The 24049-nt window shown below is 40.8% G+C and overlaps 1 protein-coding gene and 1 long non-coding RNA gene across 3 annotated transcripts in view; one reads left to right on the top strand and one right to left on the bottom strand.

Annotated features, from left to right (window-relative positions):
* The window catches only part of LOC122549957 (CKLF-like MARVEL transmembrane domain-containing protein 6), a 77485-nt gene that overhangs the window by 36822 nt on the left and 16614 nt on the right, over positions 1 to 24049 (top strand). For both annotated transcript variants that reach the window (XM_043690242.1, XM_043690240.1), the window contains exon 3: positions 18913 to 19089. In XM_043690242.1, coding sequence (XP_043546177.1) covers positions 18913 to 19089 — 177 coding nt within the window. The remainder of the gene's footprint in view (positions 1 to 18912; positions 19090 to 24049) is intronic.
* On the bottom strand, positions 13964 to 23049 carry LOC122549958. Its single transcript, XR_006311713.1, has 3 exons — positions 22982 to 23049; positions 17829 to 17953; positions 13964 to 14041 (listed from the first exon to the last, which is right to left on the bottom strand). It is a non-coding gene; the product is annotated as an uncharacterized LOC122549958 (long non-coding RNA).

A 24049-nucleotide genomic window follows, 5' to 3' on the forward strand; every position in this document is an offset into this window, starting at 1 on the left:
ACAGGCAGTGGCTGTTTTCCCTGGAGTGTCGGAGGCTGAAGGGTGACCTTATAGAGGTTTACAAAATTATGAGGGGCATGGATAGGATAAATAGGCAAAGTCTTTTCCCTGGGGTTGGGGAGTCCAGAACTAGAGGGCATAGGTTTAGGGTGAGAGAGGAAATATATAAAAGAGACCTAAGGGGCAACGTTTTCACGCAGAGGGTGGTACGTGTATGGAATGAGCTGCCAGAGGATGTGGTGGAAGCTGGTACAATTGCAACATATAAGAGGCATTTGAATGGGTATATGAATAGGAAGGGTTTGGAGGGATATGGGCCGGGTGCTGGCACGTGGGACTAGATTGGGTTGGCATGGACGGGTTGGACCGAAGGGTCTGTTTCCTTGCTGTACATCTCTATGACTCTAAGTGCCGGGTTCCATAGCTCTCCAGGATTTTGGAATTCCTGCCAGTGTTATCAAGTTAACACGAGTATTCAGGCAAGTGCAAGATACAGAACTTTGAAGAGAAAAGGATGCTTATTAGTGGGGCGTGGGCTCAACAAAACCTCGGTGTGTACAAATGACAACAAAATCCTGTTGAATTTCCACAGGGTTGAGTGCAGCTGGTGGCCATGTGTTGGTGTGACGCCAAAGTGAAGGGCCAAAACCTGCAGGGTGAGCCCTGCAAAGCATAACCATGTAAATAAGTGAGAAAATTAAGTGAATTGCTCAGTTGTGTTTGGATGGGGTTAAGCTTGTGTGAGAAATGTTTGGAAATGTGGGAGGAAGGAAGGAGCTAAGCATTTCCACTGTTTCAGTCACTTGGCAGTGAGTACACTGGAGTGGCAGGCAATGCAATGACTACAAAATACATCTCTTTTCATCACAAACTGAGTATCAAGTTAGCATACATAACAGCTGTAACAGTTTGACGGCTGCAGCTGTAACAAACCGTTGAAACTTTAATGGTGAAACCTACTTAGTAAACAGATTGCACCTCTGAGGTAGGGGAAAGAGAACAGCAACTGAGTACTGTTATTATTATGTGTGCTGTAAAACTATATCATCAGTTAAACTGCAACTGCCCTCACTGTTTAACTTATTTGCCATTTAAACAAATGGTGATTGTACCAACTTGGTCTTGTAATGCATGTTCAGCTATCTCTCTGTTGTGCAGTATAATTATTGGTCATTTCTAAAAATACAGTTTATCAACCAGAAGGATATTAAATTTTCCTTGTCAGTACTTTGCAGTATTCAGTTTGTGGCTTTCCTTGGACGGTGCTTCTTATTCTCTGCTTTGGTGATTTGCCAATTTGAAGTTTATTGCTGTTGTGTGGCAAGGAGTGGTTGGCCGTGGAACAGGAAGTATTACTTTTGCTGCCAGTAGGTCATAGGTGGCCGTCAATGCTTTTCTTTCACTAATGGCTAGCAATGGGTTTTATGTGACCTGTCGTGGCATGAACTGCCTTATTCATCGGAGTATCCCTGCATACATCTCCCGGCAAATGAAGATCTCCCCTGAATAGACGAATAGAATGGGCAGGCAGGGACTGCCAGTGGGGAGGGGGATCTCAGTTCAGCTCATTAGTGAGCAGATTGCAATGAAGTTCATAGCTAATCTGTCAATTTAGTGTTGGCCTGGAAATTGGCTTCATGCATCCGCCTTGTGGAGTGTGGGGATAGTGAAGGACGCAATCAGGCACTCTACCCACTTGAAGGAACTAACATCTGGAACAGGGGGGGCTGAAAGCACCTCTCTTTCCCCATCTCATGTGCTTTCCCACTTGTAATCATAGAGATGTACAGCACGGAAACAGACCCTTCAGTCCAACCTGTCTGTGCTGACCAGATATCCTGCATAAATCTGGTCCCTTTTGCAAACATTTGTCCCATATCCCTCCAAACCCTTCCTATTCATATACCCATAAAGATGCCTTTTAAATGTTATAATTGTACCAGCCTCCACCACTTCCTCTTGCAGCTCATTCCATACATGCACCACCCTTTCCGTGAAAAAGTTGCCCCTTTGGTCCCTTTCATATCTATCCCCTCTCACCCTAAACCTATGCCCTCTAGTTCTGGACTCCCCCATCATAGGGAAAAGACCTTGTCTATTTATCCTATCTATGCCCCTCATGATTTTATAAACCTCCTATAAAGTCACCTCTCAGCCTTCAATGCTCCAGAGAAAACAGCCCCAGCCTATTCAGCCTCTCCTGATAGCTCAAACCCTTCAACCCTGGCAATATCTTTGTAAATCTTTTCTGAACCTTTCACATTTCACAACCTTACCTTCAATTCTCTGCTATATCGTGCCTTTATGCTCCTATGGCCTGGGTCTCTCCGTGATCAAGGACTCCTGGTGTCTGCAGTGTGCTTAGTGCTGGAGGAATGTGAGCTCTTGGCCACTGTTTTACCAGCAGCCCTCAGCTGGTGGTAGTTCCACTGCTGAAGACCTGGATCATAGGGAAGGCCCATTGGTGACCAATTAAGAGGCTGACAGGCACTTGAGTCTGTCAGGCTTTCCCACCAAAGTGACAGGGGTTCCCATTGGTTCTCTGACCCTTTTAACACAACAAAATCTTGGCCACAGTTGCAGTGCATCATGTTATCGGGTCTTAATAACATGATCACTTATTTCACACCCTTAGGTAGTTATTTTGAAGGTTTTTGACCAAACAAACCACCTATTAATTTGAATCTGTTGAGGAATTTGGAATGCTGCAAAGATCATATCAGAAAGAAGAAACTAAGCAATTTATATTTAGAGTTACATAACGTTTATTGTATAGAAACAGCTCTCTGAGCCGTCCTGGAATATGCTAGATTTATGCTGCATACCTGTCTCCTCCCACCCGTCTTCATTTCATCCTCTGTACTTTGCGCTGAACAAACAACTAGTTAGAGTAGCCAATATCTCAGTTGGGAGCTTGCAATCAAACACCAGGCAATTATAGGGCTGCACGTTGCATTTGGGATCAGACCCCTGATGTAGAGATCAAAATGGTGGACCAACCTGCATTGTTGTCAGGAATAGTCATGGGCCAATCTTGCAAACATTGTGTTCAGTCAAGGAAAGTAGGCTGGTTCTAGGTGCTGGATAGTCCATAGAAAACCTGCCAGCACTGAGAGGGTATTAGCACCTTGGAAAATTATTGCAGGTTTTGTCTGTCATTCTACTGCCCAGCGGCCACCTCCTTTCACTTGCTGTGTTTCACTCACATGGGAGGCTTGCCTGCAAACTGCAGAATTCTGGTCAGTGCAGGAGACTACATGCTGCGTGCAAGTTTGTAGCTATTGTGCCTCTTTCTTGGCTCCTTCGAAAACAGCCTGAAGGCTGAAAGTTTTTGGTAGACCAGAGCACTGCACCCCAAGGTAATATTCCTGCAAGCCTCCACACCCACCCGTAGCAATCTTCGAGAATCCAAAGTAATGGAGCATTGTGTTATTTCAGGTAACTGCTTCCATCTGTATTATGTGACATATGTAAACTGCTTTGCAAACTGAATCAGTTAACTGTGGAAGTAGAGAGAGCTTTAAACTGAAGAGAAGGGGGCTGGGCTCCAGTTGAGGAAGATTGAGTAAATATTGAGGATATTAGAAAAGGGTAGCAAGCAGTAAATGGTATGCAGAGCATGGCAAGACGATCCAGTGATGGTAACCCTCTGAGTGAGCCAGTGGTAGGGCCAGAATTTACAAGAATAGTAAAGAAAAAAAATGAATTAAGGGTTCTGTATATGAATGCCCACAGCAGTCACTTTTTTTAAAAAAAAAAGCTGAATTGTCAGCTCAAATTTAAATGAATAGGTACAACATGCTGATCATTACAAAAGTTTGGCTACAAGGAAAACCAAAGCTGGGATCTGAATACCTGAGGATGCATGACATTTTAGGAGGGACAGATGCTAGACCTTTGATTTAAAAAGGGCTATGTACTGTTGTGAAAGACAACCTCAGTTCAAGATGTAGAATCAGTTTGAGGGGAACTAAGAAATAGCAAGAAACATGTTTTCAGGAGTTTTTCATAGGAATCCAAGTAGCTATCTAAAGCTCAGTATAATTCAGGAAGTTAGATGCAGATGTAACAAGGGTAATGTTGCAATCATGAGGGATTTCAATTTACATATAGTATGGGTAAAATTAATGTTGTTGCAATGGAACCTGAACTCCCTGCCTCACAGCACTGTGGGTGAACTACACCATATAGACTCGAGTGGTTCAAGAAGGTAACTCACCATCAATTTCTCAAGGTCAATTAGGAATGGGAACTGCATGCTGGCCTGGCACTCTACTTCCATATTGCATGAAGGAATTTTTAAAAAAATAAATGAGTGTTTGCATGCCAACTATTTGCAGTCGATAGCAATGATTTAGGTGTGGAGTTTAAATATAACATCACCAGGTTTGTACATGAGACGACGAGGTGGAAGTGGGAGTTCCAAAGCGGAAATAGAGGTGATTCAAGCATTTGGAGAGGCTACATGAGAAAACAGAAGTTTGGCAGAAGGGATACAAGGTGATGAAAAGTTACCCACTTTGTTGTGCTGCTTTTTCTTACCAAAGTATTCCTTAATGGTCAGAGGGTTATATTGAAATTCCAAGAGACTGGGTATCTTTGTTTTGGGTCACAGAAAATTAGCATGCAGGGATAGCAAGCAAATTAAGAAGGTAAGTAGCATGTTGCCATTGTGACAAGCGCACTTGATTACAGAAACATAGATTTCTTGCTGCAGTTAAACTCTTGCTGAGATCACACTTGGTATATTGGGCAAGGAGACCGAATCTGCACACAAGAAAGGTTTATACTTGTCATAGAAAGAATGCAATAAGGATTCAATAAACTAATTTCTGGACAAAGGAATTGTCCTTTGAGGAATGATTAAATAGACAATGCCAATTATTCTCTGGAGTCTAGAAAAATGTGAAGTAATCTCATTCAAACATACAAACGTTTTACAGGGATCAATGGAGTTGATGGAGGAAAGGTGTTCCCCCTGGCTGGTTGGTTGGGGTGGAGGTGGTCTAGAATCAGATGTACAGTCACAGATTAATGGATAGGCAATTTAGGACTGAGCTGAGGAGGAGTCTTTTCAAGCAGACAATATTGAATTTATGAAATTGTCTGCCCCAGGGAAATGCGGAAGCTCAGTGGTTGAGTATGTTCAGCACTCCGATCAATAAAGTTTCCATATGTTAAAGGCATCAAAGAACTTGGGGACAGTGTGGGAAAATGATGTAGATCATCAAATATAATCTCGCTGTTTGGCAGAGTGGGCTTGAAGGGCTGAAAGGCCCCCTCCTGCTTCTAATTATGTTTTACTGAACTCCAAGGATGTATTGACCATTTCCTGAAGAAGGGCTTATGCCCAAAACATCGGTTCTCCTGCGCCTTGGATGCTGCCTGACCTGCTGCGCTTTTCCAGCAACACATTTTTCAGCATTGTCCAACCAGCCTGCCAAATAGATAGGACCTGGACAAGTTGCTATGGCTTCATGTCCTCATGCAGAAGATCCAAACTTTGGGTATATCTGGTGTCCTTTTTAACTAATTCAGTGCTGTATCACTTTTTTTTTTCGTTTTGGAAGGTTTGCCACTATGAGGTGTATGGAGATCTCTTGCCATATCTTACCAGTCTCACCTCATTAATCAGCTTATGTTGTCTCTCAAGTCTGATTTCCACCTAATTTTTGCCACATTCCATTCTAGGAATAAATCGCTTCCTGTATTCAAACATATAATGGAGGAATGGTTGTGGGTCTGGAGCCCTTGTTGGGTGCCGTTATTTGATCAGCCATGATCTCAATGAATGGTGGAGCAAACTGAATGGGCTGAAAAGCCTATTTCCCCTCCTATGTTTTATGGTCTTATGAAGCAGAATATCTAAGCCTTGCTTTTCCTACCTTAAATATGTTTTCTGACCTATAAATGGTGAATTATTTTTCCCTACTGAAAATTTACTGAATACGGATACACAGCGGTATTATTTATGAGAATTGTGTAATAACATGGCATTCTGCACACTTTAAGAAGGCTGACTCTAGAAAAAGACACTTTGTATTTTTTCCAGTCACTTTGTTTCCTTCACATAATAGTAAATTCATAAACTACCAAAGAAGAGATTGCATTGTAATGAAGGAAAGAGCTTGGATTGGAGCTTACTATGACCAGTTGCACCTTAAGCTAAATTCTGGAGGTTTACAAAATTCTGGTATCAGTCCAAAGTCATTGTCAGTTCAGAAACAAAAATTCAAGTGGATGAGAATTGGACTTAAAGCATTGGAGAACAACAAACCTCTTTATTTCTATAGTGGGTAGAGGTGATCAGGCTTATTTCAGACCCTTTCAGCCAGATGATAAGAAAATGTTACTTCACGGCCTGGACTTGAGTCAAGGTCCTCGAGGTGAAAGGCCAATGGGCTTATTTGCTGTGGCACCATCTCCTTAACTATTTTGGATTTAAAGTTTATATGGTATTCATGAACTTTACTTAACTAACTTATATTTTAATTCCCTATGCTTACATGTACCACATGAAGTTTTGCTGTGGATAAGGAATACAATGAAGGCATATATCTTTTAACTTTTCTGGTTTGGCCAAAATTGCAGCTCAATGCTGAAAGTTGGCAGGAATTAATTATTAATCAGACAGTTGTGTGATCTATACAAGGACACAGAGTATGGTCAATAACATGAGAGGTTGGATTATTTGGACAGTGAAATTAATTTTTTACTGCAGACCTTTTTCAGTAGACACTACCATAGAATGGCTCTGTTAAGCCTTGTTGTTATCTCCTCTTAACATTTCTGGTTAATGGTCTTGCTGAAACTTTGGGCTTTTTGGGTCATTGGTTAAGATTTGCAAATGCTTGGCTCATTGGCCTCAATATTAACCTTCTCTGAAGTGGAATAGGTGACGGTCGAGCACAGATCAGAGGTCAAAGTTAGTCCCGTGTACAGGCCACAATCTGAACCCAGCGCAATGGATTTGAAGCTATGCAGGTGACCTGCAGTGGAGAGGCAGTGAGCTTCAGTAATGCGCTTAATTTGGGCTCCCACAATGCACAGTTTGGAACTGGTTTTAAAGTTGCTGCCAACCCAGCAGTGAAGGGGAGGTGGGAGCTGGTAGTGGTTTTTCCAACTTTCGGAAGACTGAGTGTAAACCTGCCCAGATGCAGAAAATTGTCAAGGCTTTCAATTTTTTTAAATAGTTTACTGCAATGTTGGTAAACTCTCATATCAGTATCCTGATGCCCTTTTAAGATAAATCAGTATTTGTAGTTTAACTTGAAAGGAGCAGAGCATCGATGTTTCCAAGTTAAGACAGTATAATACTGAATGTACTGAGAGCACTAGGCTGTTGGCTACTGCTTTTTCCCTTATTTACTTTGGCACTGGCATCACTACACTGAAAACTGCATTCACGCTCATGACAAAGTTTGTTGTAAGAAATCCTTTCCCATTTCTTATATACTGGAACAGTTGCATGAGTAGCCTAGTAACATCTGAAGGTGATTTCCGTTTGGCAGATCTTAGTTATATGAAGTCAGTTTTGCTTTAAAAGGTTCTCTGGGATTAGCATTTGAAAGGAATATTCAGCTATAAGGGCTCCAGATCTGTAAGTTTATTTATCGTCCTTTCTCCCGCTTGTAGACACATCCCTATTGTGTGGTCTGCTGCCTGAGATTTGAAAAACTGACTCTGTGTATGCCAGATTTTCTGTGAGCTGTGGAACGCTGGGAGATAGAATTAGGCCAATATTTGAAAATCATCTACAACAAAAAGCTTTTGCTTTGAAATGTAGGTTTCTTTTAAGTTGTATGCATTCTTACTGAAGGATAGGTGATACAGCATTCCTAGTTAATCAGGAGAGCAGGTGTACACACTCCTGTTCCTTTACCAGCACCACCTCCACCCATTCCTTCCTCTGCTATTTGTGGCCTTTCTCCCTCCTGCTGATAAACTCTACAATGTCAGTTTGTACCTCCATAATGTCTGGCCATCTAGAAGTTTATGATTGTGATGGATCATCCTCTGTTTCACTAGCCACAGCCACCTCCTGTTGGTTTCACCTCTGGCTAGCCTGTTAATATGACTGCTGTAGTGTGGTAAATGGTCCAAAAACATGTTCATGACGTTCTGCTATTAATTTTGATGGACCGGCAGCATCCCTGATTTTGCAAGGCTCCTTTGCTGTTTTGTGGTTTTGCCACTTTCCCTTATGCATCTTATTTCAGATTGGGATTAAAAATAACTCACTTGGGTTTTCAGTGTGGCTGTTTTTTGGGGATTTAGTGTCACATACATGTCATGTCTGATATTTCTCAATTAATTCCAGTTTCGTTGTTAACATATTTCCTGATTTCTGTTTATGTCATGTTTTAGATTTGTTGTGGGTTGCCGGTGTTGGACTGGGGTGAACAAAGTTAAAAAGTCTCACAACACCAGGTTATAATCCAACAGGTTTATTTGGAAGCACTAGCTTTCAGAGCACTGCTCCTTCAGGTAACTAGTGATGATGGAGTAGCGCTCTGAAAGCTAGTACTTCCAAGTAAACCTGTTGGACTACAATCTGGTGTTGTGTGATTTTTAACTATGTTTTAGATTATCCAGGTATATCTGATGGAAATATCAATAAATTGGAAAAGATTTGTACACTTTCATTAGAGTTAGCACTTGTTTCCCAGTTGCTCACCAATATTTGTTTGGTTTATCTCACTGTTTTAAAAAAACTCATGTGACCCTTATGCAAGTAAGCTAAACAAGCCATATTTATCTACAGGAATTGAAAATCCTACAGTCAACAAGGTAGGGCTCAACAGGAAAGGATGAGGTGCAGCACATGTTGTCAGGAAGCACTCAAAGGAAGGGAGATGTGAGCAATACCAAGGTACAAATAAAAAGGGGGAATGAGAATAATAGAACACCACCCCACAAAAAGAGGCACTTCATCCATTTTATTTGTGTCACCTGTTTGAAGGAGTGATCCAATTAATCTTTTTCTTTCTCTCTCTGTCTCTCATTCTTTCATCCAACCTAACAGTTTAAGAATTAAACCAATTCCCTTTTGAATTACTAATGAAATCTGCTTTTACTGATCTTTTTAGGTACTGGCTTCTAGCTCATCATAATTCATGAGAAAAGATAGAAATGAGACGTTTGTAAAAATATAAGTGAGGGACATGGGCAAGATGTCCAACGCTGGCATAAGTGGGATCTAGTGGTATAGTAGTAGCACTCCTACATGAGCTAAGTGGCCCGGGTTCAAGTCCCACCTGCTCAAGAGTTTTGTAATATCTCTGAATAGGTTGATTACAACATAGGAAGGCATAGTATACCCCTCCTCCAGTATATTCACTGATTCGCCACATGAAATGTAACAGACGATCCATCAGTATTATGTTTAAAAAGTATAGGTATGTCTCCTCAAATCAAACCTCACATTTCCAAAAAACAATTCATTGTGTCAACGTTTCTCTCGAAACTTTGCTTTCTTACTAGGCTAAATCACCACATCATTCCTCTCATGCCAATATAAACTCCAACTCACTCCAAACAACACAGCACCTAAATTTAAATAGTATTGTTGAACAATGTTTAATAGGTTCTGACGAGAATTGGAATGTTTTGACTTGTAGTGTAGGAAAAAAAAGCATCGTTATTAAAAGTGACCATTGCCTTTACCTCAGTAAAACAAATGTTATGTATTGGGAAGGCATGTAATCTGCAAATTAATAAGATGGGTTTGTATGTGGAATAACATTCCTGTTATACAGACTCCAGTGACAACACCAAGACAGATTATGTACCTTTGTACATGGCACGGTGACTCAGTGGTTAGCACTGCTGCCTCACAGCACCAGGCACTCGGGTTTTTGATTCCAGCCTCGGGGGGAGGTGGAAGATACTGTTGGGAAGGGGAGGGGTATTGGGGTTGAATGCAGATTGTACTGAGGTGTCAAAAAAGGAACAGTTCCTTTGGAGCACTAAGAGGGGAGGAGAGTATGTGTGTTGCTGGTGTCAGTGGCTTCCACCCTTGTCTGTATATTATTCTTGTAACGTATCAGCTCAGTACATAAATGGGCTGAAGCTGTATTTTCTGGCAGGGTCAGTGCTACAGGCAGCCAGCAGCTGGAAGGCTTTTTTCTGGAACACAACACTGGTATAAATAATTCTTAACATGTTCAGGGTCAGCATTTCTCGGGAGGAAAGTAACCTGCCCACACTGAGGAAGCCATGATCAGGATTTTCTTTTTTTAATTGCTTTCTTCTTGCCACCTAATGATTTAAAGGGATATCCATTTTGTCTGATGACAAGCTCAGATTGAAATAAATGCTGCTTCGCACGGATTAGAGCTGTGAACACGCATTAAACCAGGCCCAACTTGAGCGAGTCTGTACCTTCGGGTGAAGGGTAAGAAATGTAAAAATAACTGGGCTAAGAGGACAAATTTTGAGAAATTGGGCATTTCAGAGTTTTAGATGGCTACGTAACATGATTGATTATGTAGAAACAGTTTTTTTTTATAAACTGTTTACATTTGCTGTTAGTACTTCACCGTGCTTAACTTTGAATCTGTTTTCATGAGGAAATGATGACGTATCTTTCAGATATTTTTCATTTGCTGATTGTTTATCATTTAAATTAGTAGAGCTCTTTGATAGGGAGGCTGGTTTTCACTGCTATAAACACTGCCTTGAATTGTGGATGATTTGTGTAAATAAAGTGTAACAGCTAAAATTCCAAAGGGAAACAATTACAACTGAAATTTAAACTATGTTGAGGGTAAATTTTGGGGGATTTTCTACTTTGTTTAAAAAACAGTCCACATGGTGTTGCATCTTTTCACTTTTGTTTTCTGGTGTAATTTTTTCAGAATTTTAGAATTTGATTACAGGAAATCCTAATTGAGTCCAACCCATTGTATACCAAACCTCCTCAGTAATTAGGCCTAATGTATTCACTTGCTAACTCTCTGTTGAGACTGCAGTGAGGAATCCAGCATGTTGACCGAGAACTGAGTACAAACTGAAATCCATTTGATTTATTACTATAGTTTGGTTTCTACCTTTGTGCTCCCTGAAGTTCAGCTTGTTTATGGCATGTTAATATGTTCTTCTTAAATAGTTTAATCAGTCCAAAGTGTTGGCTTTTTCCAGTCACTTGGGTGTAGTATTTTAATTAGTTACCCATGTCTAATCATCTTTTTGTCTATGAATACGTTCAATGAATATTAATGAGTGGTTTTGATTGGGCTTGCCATTTTGAAGTTTTCATTCTGTTTTTCTATGAAGGACACAAAATTTCTGTTCCGTCTACACTTGAGGAATGGCTAACACCTTTGAGTAGAATTTCCATATGGCTTGTTCTGTATCTTGTGCGAGGGTGAGCAGCAACTCAAACCAACTTGAAATGATATTGGAGAGGATCTAGGCATTCAGAAAAAAATAGACAGGATGTTCTGTGCAGAGAATACCAGGAACAAAGAGCTAACTGAGAGTTACAGCCCCTGAATTATTACCCAAGCAACTTTTCAAATTAATGTTAGAATAAGGTTATCAAGGAAGCTGAAGGAGCAATGTGGCAAAAGGATTCCAGTTCATGGAGCTTTAGTATTGGGGGCATGAAAGAGCTTGCTGGGCGTCGTCTGAACCAGGCTGGAGTCAGGGTCTCAGTGGAAAGGATAGCAAGTGTGGTCACAGGAACCCTCAGTTGATAAGTGGGATTCCAGGGGAAGGTTCGGCTGAAAAGAGTTCTGTAGATAGTAATTTTTTAAAAGGGAAGGGAGCTGAGTAGCGGTGGTTAAGACACAACAGCAAAAGGGAAAATTTAAAAGGTATAAAATAATTAAGCCAGGAGAGAGAGAAATAGAAAATGTATAAGTGAAGCAGAGAGCAAAATAGGTTGATTGGTGGCTAAATTGGTGTTCTTATACTTGAAGGTACATGGACTAAAAAGAGCAAATTGGAAAAAAAAGTGCTATTGGAAATTCAGCTGTGCCACTGTAACCATTACTGAGACATGGCTGAAGGACAGTCTGAAATGTACCAGGTCTCTCACATACCAGGTTATAGGATTCAGAAGAAAGATGGATAAGATGAAGGAACATAAATTGGTCTTAATAATTGAAATCTCTTCAGTGATGGCAGTGGCTACAAATTAGAATTAAGAACAAGCAAAATATTTAAGACTGCAATGATGGTTGCTTTTTGGCCTTCTGTAAATGTTTAGATTGTATAAATCCAAAGATTAAAAAAGCATGTAGAAAAGGTTGGGGAGCTCTTGTCATGCAGTGTTGGCATCACTACCTCTGATCAGAAAGCCTGGGTTCAAGTCCCACTTGCTCTAAGTGTGTGTAATATAGAAAAGGTAGAATCATTTAATGGGAAAATTGAACATTCGTATGCTTCTCCCAATTCATACTAGCATATTTTAAGGTTGTGCATGTCTTGAACGCTGGATAGATTTTTGCAACAATATGTCTGAGAAGCAGCAAGTGGGCGAACCATATTAGATTTTGAAAGAAGTGACACACTACATTTAATTAATAACCTGATGGCACATGAGCATTTATCAAATAACAATTATAACATTATTGAGTTTAACATAGGTCTAAATATTTGAGTGCTATCAAATTAGGGAATGGAAGCAGATGGAAGTTAAAAATGTCAGTACTGACCATGTATTTGACACTCTGTGTTAGGCTCATTAACAGCTAGAAATACAGCCTTCAGCATAATGAGGTGTCAGTTTAAAGGAGATATTCTGAAGTTGCAGATTGAGGTTGAATGTAATTCTGCTGTGGTTGATAGACCAATTTATAACCTTGTGATCTGCCAAATGTCAATCCTCCCCATTGCCTCAAACCAGGGAATCAATTGGGATTGGCCTTCCAGCTTTGAAAGCCCACTTATTACCCGCAATTGGGCATGGAATCTGCCTTCGTGCCAATTCAATGAGTGCCCATGTCAAAATTCCAGAGTAGGTAAAAACAATGACTGCAGATGCTGGAAACCAGATTCTGGATTAGTGGTGCTGGAACAGCACAGCAGTTCAGGCAGCATCCGAGGAGCAGTAAAATAAACGTTTTGGGCAAAAGCCCTTCATCACGAATATGAAGGCTTTTGCCCGAAACGTCGATTTTACTGCTTCTCGGATGCTGCCTGAACGGCTGTGTTTTTCCAGCACCACTAATCCAGAAACAAAATTCCAGAGTGACTATTTTCTCCCAAGGATCAGTTTAGGACCATGAAACAGTTTCAGCCCCATTTCCAAACCCATCTGTTTATACCAATGTTTGGAGGCTTCAAGGATTAACTTGTCCACCAGCATTTTTGGTAACTTGAGTATCTGTTCTGTGAAAAGATTAATTGTAAGACCTCTTATGCCATATTGTATGTCAGGTAAATTCACCTGAGCCAGACCTGCTGCTTGCAGCAATGTTTTAACTCCACCTTGAAGTATTATCTTTGTTCTTGTGGACTGTACAGATTATTCTTGTTCATTTAAAGCTGCTTAATACTAACTACCAGATTCTTTAATTGCATTTAAAAGGACTATCGTTCCACTTTAATGCAATTGTTTTATTTCCACTTTCTTGGTGGGGGTGGGTAACAAACACCATTTGGAATGTGAGTACAATAAAGTACAACCAAGTTGATTGTCACACAAGCAAATTGAACTCGAGCCTATTGAGAAGACTTTGGTTTTAACAAGGCTAGAAACCACTCCAGCAGTGACTACTTAATGCTGGAGAACTTTGAATGCCTTGTTGACAATGTATCCAAGGAGGGGGACCAACTCTGAGCTGGTCTGAAAATACTTTACAAGATTGACACATCGGAGCCTTGCAACATTACCACACTGCTGTATGGGAGGCAGAGTAAATGCAGAACACTGGACCACAAACACATGGCTGAACCCACCTCTTAAAGGCAGCTGCCAAGCTGAAAGTAGGAACAGCTAAGGAAAGTCGAATGTGGCAATTTCACTGAACTTGCTGGTGACCAGCCAAGTGTAACGTGGCAGCCCAAGATTGAACAAATAATTTGGTGAGGTCTATTCAAAGAAAAGAGCAGAAATACAGGAGTTAAAACCATTGTTTGCCCCGCTGTAAGAGTCTATATCCTCTAAAGTTTAAAAAAATTAAAAATCTTTTATTAACTATATATAATTATGATATACTGACATACAAAATCATTTGGCTTTCTCAATCCCTTCAGCAAGCTCTTCCCTTAAATTGTTTTTGTTAAACTTAGTTAAGATCTCCTCAACCAAAACGTGCAACTGATCACAAATCCAATTTCATTGCCACGTGATATTCGAATAATCAGCACAGAATCTTGGATCTTTACTTCATGTGGGTGATGGAATTAATCTGCTGTCGGACCACACAGTATTTTCTTTCTGGATTTTTGTGATTTTGAAAGTGATCCACATCAACTTTGTATTGAGATGAGTGCATTGGGATGGGGAAGTTGAGAAGGAAATAGTTGGTACTGAGAAGAGAAGATTGGTGTTGTCCTTTCCCTTCACGATGCTCCTGTAGTAAACTGCAACTTAGTTCTTAGGGGAGCATGGCACAGCCGTGGTCATACTGCATCTGATACAATGACCAATGCAAACCTGGCACAGATGTAATGAAATTTTCACACCTCTTACTTGAGGGACTGATGTTGGGAGAGCCTAAAGTGACAGACATTTTCTAAATGAGCTAAAACATGGGCATCAAAGCATTCATTGTGGTGATTTGAATGTATAAAATGTCTTCCATGGAGATCTGTATGAAGAAATGAATCATGAGTGCCAAAAATGAAACTTTGCCAAAGGTGGGAGACACTGATTGCACTTTGGCAATACACTGGAACTGTATCACATTCACCACCCATTGCTGCTATTCTGAAACCCTGCCCAGCAATAGTCCTCTCCTGTGTGGCTGCCAACACGATGCAGCACGTGATCCAAGTGAGTAGCATTTGGAATTCCAGAATATAATCACCTATCACTGGGTTAATGCGATTGGTGCTGTTCCCCCTATGATCTGTATAACACAGCCTTAGTCATTTTTAATGGTGATCATAATGTTGAAGGCCTAAGTAGAGCAGCCAAGACAGGCACTATTATCAGTGAAAACAGCAGAAGGGTCTGCCCTAATGGCATTGAGGTTAGAGTGATGCTGGAAAAGCACAGCAAGTCAGACAGCATCCGAGGAGCAGGAAAATCGATCTATTGGGCAAAAGCCCTTCAGCATTCCTGATGAAGGGCTTTTGCCTGATATGTCGATTTTCCTGCTCCTCGGATGCTGTTTGACCTGCTGTGCTTTTCCAGCATCACTCTAGTCTTGACTCTGATCTCCAGCATCTGCAGTCCTCACTTTTGCCTAATGGCATTGAGTCTATCTACAGCACATGGTCTGCAGCAGTTCAAGAAGGTGGTTCACCATCACCTTCTCAAGGGCAATAAGAGATGGGCAGTAAATGCTGGCCCAGCACCCATCCCTTGAGTGAATTTTAATAAAAGGCAGGAGAGTTACATTAGTGCAGACAATGAAACAGATGCAGGCTCAATGAACTGAATGGCCTCATTCTGCACCATAATAATTCTGTGATTTGCTGGTTTATTTAAATAAAACCTGACAATTAACTGATAAACATCATTAATATTCTCTATGGCAGCACCTCTAAGAATCAGAGTCTTAATCGTCTCTGCCCTTTCATACAGTATTAAGTTTGGTTTTGCCCTCAAATTGGTATTTCTTGCAAATTGTCCTGTTAAGTGCAAGATGAAAAACTTCAACAAAGGCTGTCTATTTTTCAGCAATCAATTTGAGAATCCTATTGGGAGTTCTTACTCTTGGAAAGTACTCAGTCTCTCCTGTGACAATGGGCTATCAGCATGGTACCACTCAAGGTGGTTCCTGATTTAAAAACTCTATTACTCGCATATTTCAACATAAGGCCTTGTGATTAGGTGATCTCACATATTTAGGCTAAGCTACAAACACATCTTTAAAATAAAAAAAAATGAATTTTTTGCAGCAAGTCTAGCAATTCATATCTGCCTAGCTTCAAAATCAGGTTGTAAATCATAAACTAAAGGAAATATTAAAAGATAGAAGCATAACTTTAATTCGCTGTTGCTGGAAACCATAATGGAGATCTGGATATTTAAATAACATTCAAGAGAATTCTGTGCCGTCAAATTAAAATTCTACATATGTACAGTAGATGGTGCCATATATCCTTATGTGTGGACTATTGCGTTTTAAATAATGTACCGTGTACAAGTTTTTCCCATGTTTATATGAAAACCACACAGGTCTTGTAGTCCCTATGACCTTTAAGTTGTTTTGGAGTTGGTGTTTTTTTAAAGCTGGTGGTCAGTTTCTGCTCATGCCAGGTCATTTTAATATCTCTAACCAATGTCCCAGTAACAATAACTGTGCTCATGGTGCATAACCTATCCTTAGCCTCTCCTCAACCAGGGAGACAATAGGTGCAGGAGTAGGCCAACCTGCCCTTCGAGTCTACACCACCATTCAATATGATCATGGCTGATCATCCTTAATCAGTAAAAGCAGACATGATCGCAACATTGAGTTATTTAGACAGACATGTGAACAGGCACATAATAGAGGGATATGGACCATGTGCAGGCAGATGGAATTAGTTCAGAATGGCATCATGGTCAGTGCAGATATGGTGGACTGAAAGGCTTGTTCCTCTGCTTTGCTGTTCTGTGTTCTTTTGGAAAGATTCTTGTTAGGCAGGAGAATAGAGAGAAATCGGGTATAGATAGAAATGTGGAATTCAAAATACCACGGACCAGTCATGATCTTATTGAACGTAAAGGCTCAGGGGTTCAAATGGTGTACTTCTGCTATTACTTCATATAGCATCCCTATCACTGCACCCCTTTACAGTTCTACCCACCCTCTTCAAATGTTGTCCCTTACTCCTCCCCTTCAACGCATTATTTGTTGGTCATGTGTTAAACTTGTAATTGCTGGAATTCCTTTCTAAAACCAATGGCTGTCCACCTCACTCTCCTCCTCTTAGGCTCTCTTTCAGGCCCGTCTCTTTGCAATCTTAGTAATTCATGTATTATTGATAGAGACCTGGAGCAACGGTTCCTTTTTGCCTCCTGAATCTGTACGTGGTCAGTTCAGGATCAAGGAAGAAAAAGGGGAGAACAGAACGAAGTAAGAACTTAACAAAAGAAACCTTTAATGTGTAACACGTGGTTTGGGAATGTGACACTTACTGGCTCTCCAGCCACTTTGATTCTCCAGTTCTTTTTTTTTAAACCACATTCCTTGCAAAATGTACAGTTTGGTGTAGCAGTTAAGCATTATTTTGCCAACATTTCAGAGCTTGATCACAGCATCATTTTAGTTCTTACAAGATAATGTGTTTACAAGTTCATTACTTAGTAGAGGTTTGGGTTTGTGCCACGAGCTAATGAAAGATTGAAAGCAAATCAGTTGGACAAGTGGGGTCAGTTTTAATTTAACAATTTAAAATATTCCGTAGAATATTTCTGGATCAAGGGAGTATCGCCAATGGAAAATTGCTAGTAAACCTAAAGAGAACAATGTTTTGCGTTCATATCTTTCTAGATTTCACTTGATGGAGTTAATAGTTATTGCATGTCTTAAATCATCTTTTTCTTTACACTGTCCAGTCAAATGATCAAGCCAGATTAGATAAATTCTTCTATTTTTAGGGGAGAAATTACAATTGATAGAGCTTGCATCTGAATTTCGGGCATGCTGGGAAGATATTCCTGCATAAGTCATTTTTACATAAACATTAACTTACCTAATTTCAGTGTTTTCATTCCTTACCTTAAAGTCTCCTGCACGAACAGGTTTGTATGTTGCATTAGACACATGCTGGCAACTATTCATTACCCCATTGCAAACATTCCCCTGAGCTTCTTGGTTTTAGTTTATTCAGATTGAAGTGGATCCTGTAAAACACAGTAATGTTCTCATCAGTAACCTTGGTTGAATACCACTTAGAGGGTTTGATTACCATTTAGTACTGGGTACATTTTTTTACTCTGTTCTTATTCAACAATTTTCCTGGAATATAAAACATTTTGAATATGTTCAGGAACAGGTAATCATGTAGGTTTGAGAAAAACCACTCATTTGAAACTGAAGCATTGTTAAGCTGTTTGGGCTTTTTGGGACGGGGTACTACAGTGGGTTAACACATGCTTCATGCCTCATCCCTCAGGTTTGTATACAACCTAAGTGGCCATTGCCAGGGCCCCAAACAAAATGAGTTTCTTATTTCTTAACAGGCTCAAAAGTATCCTTTTGTTTTGACACCAAACTGAAATATTAAGATAGAGTCATAGAGATGTACAGTACGGAAACAGACCCTTCAGTCCAACTTGTCCATACTGACCAGATATCCCATTTACCAGCACTTGGCCCACATCCCTCTAAACTCTTCCTATTCATATACCCATCCAGATGTCTTTTAAATGTTGTAATTGTGCCAACCTCCACCACTTCCTCTGGCAGCTCATTCCATACACTCACCACCCTCTGCATGAAAAAGTTGTCCCTTAGGCCCCTTTTAAATCTTTCCCCTCTCACCCTAAACCTATGCCCTCTAATTCTGGATTCCCCACCCCAGAGAAGAGACCTTGTCTATTTACCCTAAATATGCCCCTCATTAGTTAGTCTGGAAGTGGAATAAGTCGATTTGTGTGAGATAGTGTATTCTTTCGACGCTGAAGTTACAATGTGATGAAGGGGGTAGTTTAACTGTATGTGATCAATACCATCAGTTGAAAAAAGTTTAATATTAACAGTGGCGAAGGCCAACCTGAACTGAATTGTTTTATGTCCACGTGAAAACATGATTTACAGGAGGTTTGTCTGAATTTACGTTTTTTGCCTTTTCCCCGAATAGATCCTATCATTCGTGGCCTTTATTCTGGAGGAGATAGTGCAGAACTGCATGCACTGTCATGCGCTTTACTTCTTTGAGTTTGTCAGCTGCAGTGCCTTCTTACTGACTTTCTTCCTGCTGTTCGTACTGATGACATCACTGAAATCCAAATTGAACCGGATCAACTGGACACGAGTGGTAAGTGAAGTTATTTGATTTATTTAAAAATGCTTTGCGTTATGTTTAGTTTGGCATTCCATGGTGCTGGATATCAAATCCTCTAGTATTCTATCTAAGCTTCTATTTTAATATGTATTTCCAGAATTGTTCAAATTCAAATTTATCCCAGTACTTACCTAAACAGAGTCAGAAGTTATGTGACACCAGGTTATAATCCAACAGGTTTATTTGAAATCACAAACTTTCAGAGCACTGCTCCTTTGTCATTTCACACTTCAGAAAGCTTGTGATTTCAAAAAAACCTGTTGGACTATAACCTGGTGTTCTGTGACTTCTGACTTTGTCCACCCCAGTCCAACACTGGCATCTCCATATCATGCTTAAACAGTGCTTTGGCTACACTTAGGACAAAATAAGTTTGCTCCTTGTGATATTGAGTAACAGCCAAATGCTTTTGCTATGCTAGAGGCTGTGGTCCACAACAGTATCATAGCCCCAGTGTTGGAGACTGAGACTACAGCACAGGTACATCTATCCACATACATTCAGTCCACAAATTGCAGACAAATCCACTTTAACCAATTGTCCCCATCAGTTTACTCTTAATCATCAGGGAAGTATGAGACATGTATGTATATACAAATAGTTTATTCCTATTTTCTGTTTCTGTCTACAACCTTAAACATCTGCTGCCTCTATCATTTACATACGTAGCAGCAGTTTGTACAATCTACAAGGTGGGCTGCACAACTCACCAATGTTCCTTCTGTAGCACTTCCCAAACCTGCAACTGTTATCACCTAGAAGAACACGGGCAACAGGCACATGGGAACACCAACATTTTCAAGTTCCTTCCAAATTTCTCTCAGTCTCTTTCTGGAGCTTCCCTCATCATTGTTATTTCAAAATCCTGCAAGTCCTTACCTTGCAGTACATTGGTTATGTCTACATATACGGGCTGCAGAGATTTATGAAGCCAGCTCAGCACTCCAGGATAATTAGGAATGAAAGTAAATACTAGGTTTGGCAGTGACGTGCATATCTTGTGAACAAATAAAATAAAATGTTGCACTGGTGGAGTAGGAGTAGTTCTGAACAACTCATGGGTTATCCCCTTTGTCTGTGGTACTGTTGTCACTGGATTATGGTTAGCCAGTTCGATTTCAAACTGACTACATTTTTACTATTAAATAGAACCTAGTAGCTAAAAGTCTGGCATTCCTTTCATCTCTGGGTTTTATTTTGGCTCTTTCAACCTATTGGTGCTGATCTACAATAAAATATCAAAATTGAAGCAATTCCAGCTCCTCCCCCAGCTGCAAGCACAACCTTGAAAAGTTCAGTGTTATCAATAAAGAAGAAATCCGCTAAAAACAAGATGTGCTACAATAGAGTGATAAAGATACTGCATTAAATAAACGCACCCTCTGGGTAATACTTTATTAAGGCCACAGAGGAGTTAAATTAATTTACCTTAATACAGATCGATGAAAGGTATGCCACTTCCTCAGCCATGCCTTTGTAATTTTCTTGTGAATTTGTATTTATCAAGAAGTGGTAACCTGTTCCACATTCATAGGAATAGGTACATCTGGAATGAGGAAATATCAGTGCCCCATCCTTCTGCAGGTTCTGTATCGGCCTCTTTATCAAATACTGAATCCATTCACTTTCCTAGGAAAATGGCCTTTATAGTTTCTTCTTGCCCGAAAGAGTTCATTTAAACAAACCCCTCCTACACCATATCTGTCTAATATTTGTGCCATACAAGTGACCATCCCCAAGACGAGAGAATTCAACCACCGACACCCTGTCCTCTTAACATGCAATGGCATTACTATTATTGAATCCCCCACAACAACATCCAAGTAAGCCAAAACGTGGATTTACCATTGGGGCGTCACCATTGTCCAGATACTGAACTGGACTAGCAATATACATACTGTGGCTACAAGAGCAGGTCAGAGGCTTAGATTCCTGCAGTGAATATCTATCCTCCTGACTCTGCAAAGCCTGTCCACCATCTACAAAGCATAAGTCAGGATTGGGTTGAAATTTTCCCTACTTCCCTGGATGAGTGTAACTCCAACAATACTCAAGCCTGTCGCCATCCGGGACAAAACAGCCAGCTTGATTGGTACCACTTTCACAAACATCCATTCCCTCTACCACTTACAGTAGCAGCAGTGTGTTCCATTTCTAAGAAGCCCTGCAAAGATTCACAATGTTCCTTAGACATTACTTTCAAACCTATAACTGTTATCAACTACAAGGGCAGCAGGTACATGGAAACAACACTAGCAAATTTTCCCCTTAGCCACTCACTATCCTGACTTGGAAGTTTATCACTGTTCCTTCAGTTTTGCTGGAACAAGATCATGGAACTCCCTTCCTAATGGCACCATGAATCTAGGTATAGGATATAGACAGTAGTGATTCACATAGGCAGCTCACCAAGGACAACTAGGGAGGGACAATAAATGCTGGATCAGCCGGGAACATCCACATCCCATGAGTGAATAAAAAAAGACACCGCTATCTTCTCAAACTATACAGAATACAAATTATGTATTATTTATTTCTTAGTGTTCACTCGGTTTTGGTTTACTTGGAGGCTGTAAGTCTCTATGCGTAATGTTTTGGACAGAGGGCAGAAAGGGTTAGTAGTTGTGGCAGATGAGATGTGAGACCCTCTGGGTAAAGATGCTGTATCCAGTAGTGATGTCCATAGTCCATGAATATTGGTGAGGTTAATGTAATAGGGCCGGAATTTGAGTGGTAACACAAAGATTGTGGGTAAGATCATTGACCTTTCCCTGAATTCCTGGGCATTTTGTTTGAACTTGGGGCATCACACTGGCCCAGGCTGCTATTTGCTTCCAGGCCAGCTGTTTGCCGCCTCTGGTCTGCTGAGTGAAGAATGGCCTTTCTTTCAATCACGCCATTCACCAGGGCCTTCAGGTCCCAATCTGGAAAGCAGGGTCCCAGCCTCCCATTCTGAGCCATTTTGGTTCATAAGATGATCATGTTCTTCACTTTTAGTATCTGAAGTGACGTGCAGTTGTGCTTTAAATATGTCAGCTTATGTGAGAAGGGCCTGGCATCATCAGGAGTTTATAGAACATTACAGCGCAGTACAACACCTTCAGCCCTCGATGTTGCGCCACCCTGTGAAACTAATCTGAATCCCATCTAATCGACACTACCCCATTCTTATCATCATGTCTATTATATGCATGTCTGAGAAGGATGCCAAAGGGGCCAGTTATATAATTAATGACTTGAGATTGGGGAGGGGGGGCTAGTATGAGAAAAGTCATTTTGTGAAACTTCCCAAAAATTACACTGCCTAAAAATGGGACAATTCAGCCCCAAGACTGAGCTTCCTAACAATACAAAATCCAGTCGAGGTTATAAAGTCAAGGCTGCAAAAAAAATAGACACGCTAAGTACTAAGATGGCAGGCGGGAATATAATATGGGGAAGTGAGAGCTATTGACGTATGCAGTAAGAATTAGTAAATTATTATAATTTTTAAAAGGCCTGAAACTTCTAAATGTTGATGTTGAGAGAGATTTGGGTGTGCTCATTCTTGGAACACAAAAAAGAATTAGTGTGAAGTTACATCAAGCAAGTAGGAAAGTAAATCCCATTAATCATTGGGATTGGAATACACGATAAAGAAGTCTATCTCAAATTGTACAAGACTTTAGTGTGAAGTTGTGCTCTTAATATTTAAGAATGGATATTACACTGATACAACAAAGGTTCATTACATTAGTGCCTGGGATGAGGTGGTTGGCCTACATGGTGAATTTGATTACATTTGGGCCTGTTTCACAAGTTAAGAAGAATGAGAGTTGGTGTCATTGAAACACACTTCAAGTCTTCACTTAAAGTTGGAGTGTACCTGAGCAGGTGAAATAACTGTGTGAGTCATGTTAAAATTCAAACTGTGGTGCTGGAAAAGCACAGTAGGTCAGGCAGCATCTGAGGAGCGGGAGAATCGACATTTATGCATTAGTCCTTCATCAGGATTCCTGCTCCTCAGATGCTGCCTGACCTGCTGTGCTTTTCCAGCACCACAGTCTCAACTCTGATCTCCAGCATCTGCAGTCCTCACTTTCTCCTGAGTCTTGTTAAAACCAGTTTCGGTTCCTTTGGATGTTTCTCATCTTGAAGAAACAACATACAAGTTAAAATGTTGGACCATACATGTGCAGCACCGTCTATAGATGCAGCTTAGATAACTTGCCAAATGCAATACTTTGTATTTCTTTTTTATTAGCGATGTACCATTGCACCAACACATTGTAACCTGTTCTAAAAAGTTACTCACCCACAGTACAGTACTTTAGATTAATCAGGCTCCATCTAGTGGCAGAAGGCAGCCAGTGCTGGTATCAGATGGTGAGGACAACCTGCACCAAGGAGGAGAAAGTGAGGACTGCAGATGCTGGAGATCAGAGCTGAAAAATGTGTTGCTGGAAAAGCGCAGCAGGTCAGACAGCATCCAAGGAGCAGGAGAAGCGACGTTTCGGGCATAAGCCCTTGTTCAGGAATGAGGAAGGTGTGCCAAGCAGGCTAAGATAAAAGGTAGGGAGGAGGGACTTGGGGGAGGGGCGTTGGGAATGCGATAGGTGGAAGGAGGTTAAGGTGAGGGTGATAGGCCGGAGAGGGGGTGGGGGCAGAGAGGTTTGGAAGACGATTGCAGGTCAAGAGTGCAGTGGTTCCGATGTGGCCTCTTCTACATTAGGGAGACAGGTCACCTACTTGCAGAACGTTTCAGAGAACACCTCTGGGACATCCGCACCAACCAACCCAACCGCCCAGTGGCTGAACACTTTAACTCCCCCTCCCACTCCACCAAGGACATGCAGGTCCTTGGCCTCCTCCATCACCAGACCATAGCAACACAACGCCTGGAGGAAGAGTGCCTCATCTTCCACCTAGGAACCCTCCAACCACAAGGGATGAA

The sequence above is a fragment of the Chiloscyllium plagiosum genome, chromosome 5 (assembly GCF_004010195.1).
Source record: "Chiloscyllium plagiosum isolate BGI_BamShark_2017 chromosome 5, ASM401019v2, whole genome shotgun sequence".
In the NCBI taxonomy this organism is placed as follows: domain Eukaryota; kingdom Metazoa; phylum Chordata; class Chondrichthyes; order Orectolobiformes; family Hemiscylliidae; genus Chiloscyllium; species Chiloscyllium plagiosum.